Raw genomic sequence first — 12,168 nt, 5'->3', positions numbered from 1 at the left:
GTTGAGTGGTGGCAGCGAATCTGTGACAGGACTCTCTTAGTATACACAGCGTAGAGTATCGCTGATGTATGTCTGGTTGTATTGGCCAACCAGAGAACTAAGAGAATCGATTAGTTGCAAAGTGTCCTCTCCGAAGCGGAGGGATTAGTCCCCAGATTTGAAGAAACTCAATAAGCGTGCTTAGAAGGCAGATCTGAGGCCAAATACTCGAATTTGTCAGAAACTTCTCTAGCATATGTCAGTATGCTTTGAAGGAAAGGACTCGGTCATTCTGACCGCTCATCGGGCTATCATATCCCAGGAACAGCAAACACGATATCCAACGACATTGGTATTGGAAATGGCTGAGACGCTAGGATTAAGAAGTCACATAACATGGTCTCTGGAAATAGCTGAAAACGATCTAACCTCTCTCTAGAGTCACACATATCACATCGTCGAGATGAAGGGTATAAGCCGGTAATTTCGAATGTTGGTGCCAAGTTCTAGTACTGTTGGTTGTCCTCAAATAAATCTGACTCGTGGTGTGCTTACAATCAATCACGCGCTCCCTACAAGTGATCATGAATCCAGTCAAGGATCTCCGGTAGTGATGGATCCTCTTCAGTCCAATATCCTGCCCGCGTATCCGCGGCCCGCAGATCATCCACAGCGTACTGGTCCGTCACTCGCGCCATTTCCTATTGCATCGTCAGTGAATCTAGTGCTTACAAATTTGAAAGTATAGGGCACGATTTACCTGTCGGAATGTATTGCCCACGGCAATAAGTGAAGCCGTATGCTGTATTCCTGGCCGTGCTCCGCGTAGGATATCCTGCCGGGCGATGACCCATCTTCTGGCGACTGCCACCCGGAGGTAGATACGGTGCGCTTGGAATCGCCGAGCACTTGCGTCAAGGATAGTTCTGCAGATAATCAGGATACGCCGAGCCAGCTGATACAGCGGGTCCCCGTACCTCTTCAGTTCTGCCTTTTCCGTCTCCGTGTTGGACTGTGCAGATGCCACAATGGGGTTGTAGTTGGCTGACATCAGTGCCTGGGCAGCAGCAAGACCATCTCTAATCTCTTTGTATGCTTCTTCGTGATAATCTTCCGTTGGGATCTGGACATTATGCCGAGCGATATGCACAAGGAGCGTTCGGTAGTCGTTAATAATCTCGGCGACGCGCAGGGCACGTGCTGCGTTGACTTGTAAAGTGTCAATACTACCGACCACTAGAAATCCCAGAGCAGTGGCGAAGGACAATACTCACGTCTATCCACCATAATTATGTCTACTAGTCACTGGAATTGGTATGAGCTAACGGTCGTGGTCACGAACGAGTGGGATTCGTATTAAACATAAAATAATAGAGGAATAAAGCAACGACCAGTTCAGGTTGTCAACTGAGAACACGATGCGTCTCTTTGGTAACCGAGTGTTTGTTCCGCCTATGGGACTCTCATCTTCGACGGCCTGATATTCTTTTAGGTTCGGTCTAGGGTATTTATGACGAGCGTTAGTGAGGGGCCCGGTGATAGTGAGATGGATCCAAGATCATCATCATTTCCGGGTACGGTTGACTGAACCTACCCACGCCGATCCAAAAATGCCAGGGGGCCACAATCCAGGGCTCTGGCTTAATAATAGCTAACATGCTGAACTGATGACAGGGCACACACTTCATAGACATCTGTCTTCAAGCGCCTGAGTTATTGTGGTCCTGCACCCGATTAACGGAAGGGATAACGTCCAAGCGGGGCTCAACCATCGAGCAATAGTGGGATCGATGCTGATAGGCCTAAACATATGTAAGATCGTGACAGATACACAATGTGGCCCACGTGAACTGGCGACAGCCAGACGAAATCGACAGCGCAGAGGTTTTGGATGCATGGGGCACCAAAACTTAAACTGAAAGTCCAAAGACCACTCAGGGATCCAGAGGTGATACGTATATGGTTGCATCCCCAGCATACCAACCGTAATCTCAGGTCAAAAAGGCGAATTTTGGTTTTGTGAATTCGGGACCTAATTCCAGGCTCAGTGGGGCAGAAGAATTCTGTCGCGGCACTCGACAATGAACACGAAGGTACGGCGAGCCCGAGGGGAAGGGGGGATCATCCGTCCTCGCTTACCGCCGCATCCCAGGTATTTATAGTAGGGCCATCTAGTAACGTAACTTGTACTGAATTTGAACACCGCTGGCGACTTCCTGCGCACCAAGCGTAGGTTATCTGGCTTGTAAACCTGTGGCAAACAGAAAGACCACAACTACAAGAGAGGAAGATGATATGAATACCACAACTTCATCCAGTCACCGAACTGAGAGAGGACACGCAAGGAAATATCCCGGGCTTGCTTTTCCTTTCATAATTGCTGCAGAAACGTCCAACTTGTACTTAGCATACATTGGCTGGATGCTGAGAATCCAAACTTCAATTACGTGAACATACCCCTTAGTTACTGGATCTTCTATAAACATAGAGCTGTGGAATTTGCTCCACAGCACAAGCTTGTTGTTCCTCCAAGCCGATAGTGTTTTTCTATATCTGTGAGCCTACCATATGGCCTGGCACTCAAGATTATATATGCATGTACAGCTCGGATAATCCCAAATCCACAAATGATAAAGCGGTATTATCCAATTTTCCCCAATACACAGATCTAATGCCGATAATCAAACGTCAGGCATAACGAAGAAGCTATTGGGTAGCCATGGGAACACCATAGAATATGTTCGTGAGATAAGACACCTTCTGTATGAAGGTTAGAGTATAGATTTGACTGTGCGTTCGAGTGGGGTGGTCGATTTTTCTTTCTGTTGGAGCTTGGGCGACGCGCTGCTTTACGCGAGGAAGGGTAAAACCGCGCTTAACCTGACCCGGAGCGTGACTTACAAAACCCGTACGGGGCACACCTACACAGTGCGAATTAACAGAAGAAGGTCGCAATGAATATATGCTGCAGTCAGAATTGATCCAAAATATAATAGAGGAATGCACAAACTTGGAGAGCCGGCTAGCAGAACTAGAAAGGCGGAGTCCGACTTCACGATAATCTCAGTAGGCAGCACGGTGTGCAGGGCATGAGATGATCACACTGCAGCAGGATGCTGATTAGCCTTCACCCTACTTCGTGTATTGTGCAGAATATTGAAACCCATCCGACAGAAGAAGTAGGGCACGTAAGTAGGTGCAGAAACTCGCCTTCACTCTGCGCCTATAACACGGAAGGCAGGAGAGGATCGGTCGTTTCTTTTTCGTTGTCGTTGTCTCAGAAGAGGAAGGAGAGTCCAACTTTGATTCCATGCAAACTACGAGACGAGAGAAAGCCTGTTAAGATGTGCTGGTACGATAGCATCAGAAATTAGAGTATGATATAATCATAAAGACAGCTAGCCAACGGCCCTTAGTCACCACTTAAGTCACATTCACGCCAAGGGTTTGTGGGTGTACGGTCAACGTGCAACCCTTGGCATCGGATTGACATGTAACCTGAACAGCTTTCTGCAGCCCCTTCGAGGTGGCGATTTCATGGATATCTATCTAGCATGGAAGTCGCCGGGCTCCCTGCCGCTCCTAAGAACCCCGCACACAGTAGTATCATCGAGTAGGCTTCCTCCATTTGAATTGCACCGCATGGCATGCATATGACTTTCCCTTCACCCCTTCCTGCTAATTATCTGCATCGAGCTCACCCCGCCCCGTCGAGGCCAATTCGGGAGGTATCCTGATTGTTCTGTTCCGGCTTCAGCGGTTTTTCGCACATAGTACTCGGCGTGGACACGCCCCCTTTTCGTGCCCTAAAGTCATCATTCACGTTACCTCTATACATCTAATAAGGTCAGAGCTGCGAACCACGATTCTGCACAAACTCATCACTCATTAAAAAAGAGGCGTGGTGACCATGGTGACCCTAGGGGCATGCTGTCAACTCATATTAAGCGAATTCTTGGCGGCTTGACCGCTATGAAAGTGGCGTTCCAGGTAAGTACTAGCGTCACCGTGGATCTGGGATGCGGATACAGGAGATCTGCAGCACTATGCACGTCCGCGATACTCGGGACGTTCAGTATTTAGGTTGCAAAATCAACGTTTTATATGTCATGTGTTTGGAGGTTGTTAGTAGGAAGGTTGTGGAAGATCGGCGCCGCGCTGTTAACCAGATGCAGGGTCTCCCGGTAAACCATAATCAGAAGGTTAGACAGGATAAGGACATTAGGTAAGGGATATCAGGACCCTTCATAAACGTACAAACGAGCAACAATAGCATTACGAGTCTAGATGACATACCTGACTTCATAGCTACTCATCCATATCGTATAGCGCATAGAAGACGGGACACACGACATGAAAAATAATGCATAGCGAGGGCCCGAGGATCTCCGAGATCTTAAATAGTTGGACTAGCAAGCAACATATATACGTTACCTGCAGTAATCTGGACTATTATACGGAGTAGGAAGGAGCTGAAATCACTATGTTAGATAAAGAACTCTCGGTGGGACAGGTTTTCAATGGGGCCCTTCATGCGGCAGTTGCCGATCAATCAGCCTCGATCGGACCCGTGCTTGTTGAGATCTTCCTTCCCGAGGTCATTTGCCACGGAGGTATCACTTTTTTTTCAATGGCCGAGCAAGCGGTCACAAAGCAATACGAGGCCACTGCATATCTTTTTTAGCGTTTCCTAGAGCTGTCCCAATCTCCATCACTCAGAAATAACTTTGAAGAGAGTTCTATCGCCATGTATTTTAACGGAGTACATGTGCCGTTTCTGCCGCTGCCAAACTTAATCCAGAGAAAACTTTATATGTTGAGGTTCTGGGCTTAGCAGGGCGCCACTACGTTAGACAACTAACATATTCTGTTCCCTAGATCCCATCTTTGCCGAGTAGGTAGGTGCTGCTCTCATCTTTCGGTAGTATCCACTCCCGTGCATCCGGGTGGTACACACTCCTTTGCATCAATGGAACAGTAGCTCAAAAGATTTTACAGCAGGCTAAAATAGGCTGAAACAATCTGAAGAATGGCTGGAGGGGAACCCTGGGTCAAGCTCTTCTACCAGTAGGATGCAGCCCTCAATCGACGCTCTTTTGTTGATGGATATACTTTCGGCCGAAGGAAACTGTAACATAGGGTGGAGCATTCGGGAAACAGATTAGGGACAAATCCCCAGCCAATGACTGCGCCAAACGGATCCAGTTAACTGCTGGTTCCAAGACTGAAATCCACTTCAATGCGTCGGCTAGTCGGTAATACAACAGCCGAAGTTAGGAAACTCCAAACAGCCTCCCTCTCTTTACGCAATGGGGCCGTCTTTGATCCTGCTAGGATTCTCCTTTACACATATCAGATAGACCGTTGGCATTCATTCTACCTTGATCATCCTTACTGCTACGTGGATCACACCTTGAAATAATTTACAGGGCCCATGTGACCCAAAGGCAAAAGTGGAATGCCGCATAAAAACGCAGCAATTTTACCCCCAACACTCCGGTCAGAAGACGCACTTGGAGCACAATAGGAGAAACTTTGAGATCCACAGAGATAAATCTCAAATTTACCAGGAAACCAGATAGTACAATTGTGCGCGTTATTCATGCCAAAAATAACAAATCTTGCAGTCACAGTGCTGTGGCGACGTGTCAGCTTTTCGTGATCGCTCTCAACCCACGTTCGAGTAAAGTCCATTTCCAACGAATCATTAATGTTCATAATACAGGCCTCGAGGACTGCCCGTAATGATGTAGTATAGCATAGAGCTGCGATATCTCTTCGGATAGCATGAACTGCAGTCGAATCATGTCATCAATGTCACCCAGTGGGGATAGACAACCAGGGTCATTCTGATAAATGGATGCAAATAGCTTTGCAGTCAGCATAGTGACATGTTGACTCAGTTCATTGATCTGTCGGAATCAGCGCAGTGTCGCAAAGTACACCATGAACGTTTTAGACGTACTCGATCAAATAAGGAAGAGATATCAGCACTTGACTTAGGTGAGGGAGTGGGTTGCTAAGTACGAACGTTAGCAAGACATCACATCTCAAATAAGGGCCTGCACTCAAACAGGCTGGGTGAGCAAACCATCACCATTTTTAGTTCCTCATGCATATATTTTTGTTTTCTCGGTTTTAAGGGGTGTCTCGAGTCTTGATCCTCTTATCTATTTTTTTTATCTCGTTGTGGGACGCCCACTCAAACCTAAATAATGAACGACGGAAGCCTTGGGAATGGTGTAAGGTTGCCTCGATCTAATGAGGGAAGTGCTTCTTCCTTGGTAGGGCCAATAATATATGCAAGGTCTCGGAACTAAAGAATTGATAGAAGTCTTTCTCAATCGCTGGCATTTTTTATGTAATCATGAGCCCTTATTTTCTCCTTAAATCATCGTCGGTTGTTGTCCGGGAGAAAAAAGGATGATCAACCGTAGGTACTATCCGATCGTGCTCACTAGTTCAAACAAGAGATCTGGAATTGGGCTTTCATAATCATAAAATAATGCATGCTTGTGTTACTTGCGAGGGACGACGCGGGAATTGGGCCAATGTAAAAGCGACGTAGGCGTTATAGTAGCAGGTAGGTGATACTCACTTAGGCCTGGCGTCAAGGCCTCACAAGGGATAATGTTTATAAGCCAGCGCTTACTTTCCAAGAGTGATCATCGGGCATTTTATGAAACTGTTTCCCAGCGTTCCTTCTGCCAGGGTCTGTCCCGTAGTCACCGGCTTACTAAAGCCAACCCCAGCGTCGACATTTCGGGCCGTCCCGATAAGGTACGTTGACCGTCCCTTGACGTTTATAACCAGGAAGCAGAACCCCGTGAATTATAAAGTCATCACTACCGGCGTTAAGCCACGCCACAGTCTATACAACAAAGGGTACTGGTGCAAGCAGCCAACATAAACCTCAAGAAAGTTATGACACCCCGTATAAGCAGGTTCACAAGCCTTTCCGCATGAATGTATCCACTAATGCGTTGATCTTGAAATCTACCAACTTCAAGAGCCAGGGCAAACCAACCACCTCTGGTCCAAGAGCTGTCACCGCTACTACATTAGAGACAAGTAGCAAGACCGATAGCCCTTTAGTACCCAAAGAGATCACGGCCTGAATCGAACCAGTGGACTGAGTAGCTACCAGACGCCCTGAGTGTGGGCTATCAAAAGTAGCTGTCTGATGCTGGATTTTCAGGAGTTAGGAAAAGGGTAAGGCGACGGTCGGCGTATATTATCAATCGACCACCAGAATCCATTGATAGTGAGCAGCTACCATTGATTTCAGCCCATTCCAATCGCTCAGATGGCGCAGTTCAACATGTCTGTGTTGGCTCGATAGGTGGGATGGCACGGCATCACTGTGATGGCGGTCGGTAAAGGGAAAGGGGGCGGATCCGATAGATTCAGGGCATCGCGGCGGTTACAGCCATTGGTTCTCCTATACTCGATCCAGCTATGGATGTCAGCATCTGTCAAATACGAACATGGTTGAACATGGAATTACTGAAAATAAACAAAGAACAATATTAGAATTTGGGGGTGGGGGGTAATTGTCAAACCAGGCGTGTGTGAGGAAAAAAGCACATATCTGGCCGATGCAGATGGAAAATTCATGTTATAAAAAGCATTGGTACACACAGACGCTTAACGCCAGAGCAGCAGAATCGCACCTACTGCATCCAAGTCAGTCAAAAGGGAAAGAGAGGGAGAAGGCACAGGAAGGAATCCGTTTGTCCGATGTATCAACGCACGGGATATTCTCCGAAAATCCCGGTGCTGCCTCTGCCTGTTAGTAATACATCCCATATTCGCTCTTACCACCAGACCTGCTTCTGTGGCCATGATTGATGTCTTCCTCAATATTTCACATAGCTCTGGTCAATCTGCAAGACTTGTCTTTTTTTCTGGCAGATGTTAACTGAGAAGGGGGCGTACAAAACAAGTACCAAATTGTGACACAATCAATCATGGATAGACCAAATTATCACTCGATACGCTACTTGACTCAGCGAAATACACAATGATACAAGGTGGCCTTGCCGCAAGGAAGGGCGATGAATCTAACAGGCATAGGCCACGGTACAGTACAATGGTCGTTACTGGCAGGTGCTATGAGCGAATAATACTGGTTGAGGTACTACAAAATGCTGTTCCAATTCTACCAGAGCTCAAGTAAATATGTTCACGGCAACCTGAACAGAATGCTTTGCGGGGCGTAGAACGATATAATACCGTAATTCTCTGTAGCTTAATTCAGACTACACACCAGTGTTTCGTCACTCCCGAAGCATGCAGATATTTCACACATTCCGATAACAGCCTTGTCATATCTGTGAGACAGTGAGAGTTAATAGGTTGTACGGAGCAGCACATCATTCTACTTAATACTATATCCAGTATTCACATTCTTAGGAGAGCTTGTGCTACTGGGCGCTTCTCTCGTCTTATATGCTCATAATATTTTGACAATAATGATGTGATCAGTATAGTCTCCCTTCAAGGATATGACAGTAACATAGCGATGCGTAGATGTTAATGACAGTGTAGATAGCCTTGCGGATCTCATTTTGCATATATCACTAGATTTCAGCATCACTGGTACTTCCTGGTTCCAACAGGATATACGGGATAGCCAACCATGATCGATGGAAATAGCTGCCTGACTTCCGCATCGCGCAAGCTCTCGAGGCCAGTCATGGGTGACTAAGAACGCCACGTACTAATCCTAGCCAATCTAATAGACGCTGTTGAAAAATCTCCGATTGTGGGTCCCAGCCTGATATTTTGGACCTATCTGAGAGACATGCCGGGTAGATAGCTTCCGTCCGAGCGATCCTTCTCTCGTATATTTCTCGCAACGCGCGTTGAGCGGTTGTGTTGGCTATTCTCGTTTTTGACCTGACCTTATATCTGTACATGCTCAAGACATCCTTATTACCATGTCTGTATTCGCGCGCTGTACTCGCTCCGTTCAAGCGAGCTTGTTACGTGGCAATGCCTTTGCTATGATTTCCTTCGATGAGTACGCCTATATACTGTAAATTACTGGTATTGGGCTAACCATATATAGAGGGTTGAGGTATTCAATTATTAAATCATAACAAGTGCTGGTTATGGGAAATGTCCAATATACCCGTGGTCGACATAACTACGGGCCCGCCTATAGCCAAACCCCAAGTATGTAGTGAGGAGATGAACCGATGCGCAAAAATACATTCAAAATCTTCTGGCAGCTCTGGTAAAGTGAGTTCCCTCATCTCCTCTCGAAAATCGACGTGACTGAAGGGGCTCATCGGGGGCATTTTGTGAAGAGACCCCATGATCCCCCAGCAAGGCAACCTGTTTTCTGAGGGCGGGATGTGTGTGGGAGTCAATATTCGAGGACGTTGGGCTTCGAATGAATACCTCGTCCGGATGAACACGGGTCAGAGAAGGAACCCACTAATTGAACTGCCCTAATTCGTCGTAGAGAGAGATTGCTGACTGAAATAGGAGTGATCTCCGCGGAAATACCATCGTTGAGAAATGCCCCTTCGTTGTTGTGGCTGGCTGAAGTACAGACGGAAAGCAGCGTCTGGTGTAGTGGCTGGCTGACTTGCAAGCACAACACGCCAATCACAACTCGAGCGGTGAAATCACCCTGTGGAGCTTCCTACCGTGAAAGTGAAAGGCCAGGACTGTGGCGAAAAGCGTGGAAAAGCTGGATCAACCCAAAGTTCTACAGCGTTGTTGCCCACTGATACCGAAGTGACACTGATGTTAGTTTTTATGCGGAGCAACCGGTTCTGGTGGTGTCGTTCTGGACGTGAGTTACCCGCGGCCCACCCAAATTTTGATCGGCAATTTGTGACCTAAAAAAAAAAACGGTAAAGGGACCGGAGAGATGTCATGACTCGTCGTAACAATCTTGTGCCCCAATGACTGATTCGGCAGTGGACACCTCGCTAAGAGAGCAAGCAGTTTCAAGAGCCGAGGCTGCCCTGTCATCCCTTCAGTGCTACGTTTACTAGCTAAATCTTTACAAAGCCTCGGGGAGTTCAATTTGGGTATCTAATAAAATCTATTTCGAATGAAAAATCTTAGGTCTACAAGCCAAGATAATGCACCGAAGAATACATCTAGTGAGGGAGGTCAATCACCGCAGCCCCTGGTTGTAAGCTTTCTACGACCAAACATCGCCCAGATGGCCAACAGGCTCATTTTCAGTCTATCAGACTATCTGCGCTGTCTATGCCTTTCAAATTTGATGGTTCTAAAAAAAAGATGTGGAATGCACGGTTAGCAGCACTCCTTTTGTGGTACTGAGTTGTTTAAATCTGCTAAGAAAACACGTCTCATAGATCTTGCAGTGGGAAATCTGGGTACCAACGGCTAACCATTGAAGTCAAGTCTCTGGATCAGGATTACGATCACCATGGCGTCTGTTCAGGCGAGTGATAGAACCGACCTTTCCCTTGAAGCGAAGTAGTGACAGCGGTCTTTTGTAAACCCTGCTGAGCAGTGAGGAAGAGAGTCTCAGCCTACCTCGTGCCGACCGTCCTTTGTCTGCCCTCCCCCTGGCGCTGCACCATAGGTCTGATCCATGGTCCTTCTCCATCCAGACAGTTGCTACACTGCCCCGGCCTACCTTGCAATGATATACAGACGGCGTGGTCGGGAAGTGGTATACATCGAGGGATACACGGAAGGTTGCTCAGAAAATTCCGCCAAGGGTTCCGAGCATTGAATCGATGCGAGTAAGCCTAAACAAATAGCCATTTCAATTAGTCGGGGATTCAACGACCAGCCGGGATGCACATCGGAAGAATCGAGAACGTACGCATTATTGACCAACGCATGTGGCTCACACCCGCGCCTTGGGCTGGGCCAGTTCTCTCATTTGGCAGACCCTGCAGGAATCGATCACATTCGGATACAACAACTCATGTTGAAATTCCTACTAGTAAGGATTGACTTCTGATTGTCTGGCGGGATTAGTGTTGGTGTGCTGGTCTCTGGAAAATAGCAGAGCTTTGAACGCGGACGCGCGTCGCTAGATTGATAACATGTTGCGAATTACACCCTACCATATTGTAGGGCAAAGGTAAGAAGGACAAAAAAGGGAGAGACAGTGATACATCCACAAAAGAAGTAAATCACCCCATGTGGTGATCATTCTGGACGACGACGAGCAACGGCCTGGATGGATCAAAGGGCCGTCATAATCTCGGGCACTTTAGACGGAGGAACGATGGACCGTAGATATAAGATACGACAACAACTGTTCCGTGGGCATTTAATCCAGGAATATTCACCCCATGGGTAAGTTAATTTTGCGGTTGTCGCTCAGCATGATTTTCTCTGTAAGATTCTGTCGGTTGTCTCGTTGTAGATTCAGACACAGCGGCCCCGTTAGCAAATAGGGCTACCAGCACAGTTAGCGCTCTCAAAGCCACAAGAGCCCTATCGGCTCTGACATACCGATAATATCCGACTAGGGCAGAGCTTTAGAGAAGAAGTCTTACATGTACTTGTACCTCTGCAGTGGCTAAAAGGCAACAGTTCATATATAGACTGTTTTTCGTGAGGGCAGAGGATATATGATGAGTCTTTCATTCTTATGTCTTGCTGATAGACTCTGGACTGATATTAGAATTCACAGATCATAATAAATTCTCAGCGTCTCAGTTGTGTGAACCATTTTTTGCCGGGATCACGTTGGTTCCTAGTGGCCAGATGGGCTCGAACTGTTACCAATGTTAGGGTCTCATAGTAACAACAAACCCCCTTTACTGCCACCCTTTCGCTTCCGTCGTGATTAGAAAATTTCAACGGTCAGCTCCGCCACATTTTGGTGTCTATGCTAGTTTGGTACTGATTGGGTTTAGGCGTGACGATCTTCTCCAATACAGTATGAGTAGCAGCCTGATATGTGGGTACGTACTGAAATTAAACCATCCAGATCATGGAGTGTAAAGGGCTTATCCAGTACGGAGTAATGAGTTGTGTCCAGACTTGGGTTTTGCATTGGAATGCATCCCAATTTCTCCCCGCTACACATATGACTCTGTTCTATTCCTACTAACAAGAATATTCTTCTTTATTCTTCTCCTGTGACTCAGACTTTGTTTGCTGGCCTTATGCTTTAGATGCACCATTGTAGACAAATGTCTTTGGCCAACTCAAAGTCCTTCCATCATAGCGCAG

At 46.9% G+C, this 12,168-nt stretch overlaps 2 protein-coding genes across 2 annotated transcripts; one reads left to right on the top strand and one right to left on the bottom strand.

The window, feature by feature from the left end:
* Window positions 1-551: 551 nt before the first annotated feature.
* On the bottom strand, window positions 552-1,266 carry F9C07_12437 (uncharacterized protein; the record flags this gene model as incomplete). Its single annotated transcript, XM_041287622.1, has 4 exons — window positions 552-680; window positions 740-905; window positions 957-1,188; window positions 1,254-1,266. The coding sequence occupies 4 exons, from the start codon at window positions 1,264-1,266 to the stop codon at window positions 552-554; spliced, it is 540 nt and encodes a 179-aa protein (XP_041151495.1).
* Window positions 1,267-6,609: 5,343 nt separating this feature from the next.
* F9C07_2110496 (uncharacterized protein) lies at window positions 6,610-7,097 on the top strand (the record flags this gene model as incomplete). Its single annotated transcript, XM_071509062.1, has 2 exons — window positions 6,610-6,759; window positions 6,864-7,097. 2 exons carry the CDS (start codon window positions 6,610-6,612, stop codon window positions 7,095-7,097), a joined length of 384 nt encoding a protein of 127 aa, XP_071367260.1.
* Window positions 7,098-12,168: the final 5,071 nt, after the last annotated feature.

The sequence above is a fragment of the Aspergillus flavus genome, chromosome 8, assembly GCF_009017415.1.
Source record: "Aspergillus flavus chromosome 8, complete sequence".
NCBI classification, from domain to species: Eukaryota; Fungi; Ascomycota; class Eurotiomycetes; order Eurotiales; family Aspergillaceae; genus Aspergillus; species Aspergillus flavus.
Note: the sequence above shows the minus strand (reverse complement) of the source record. Positions and strands in the feature narration are given on the sequence as shown.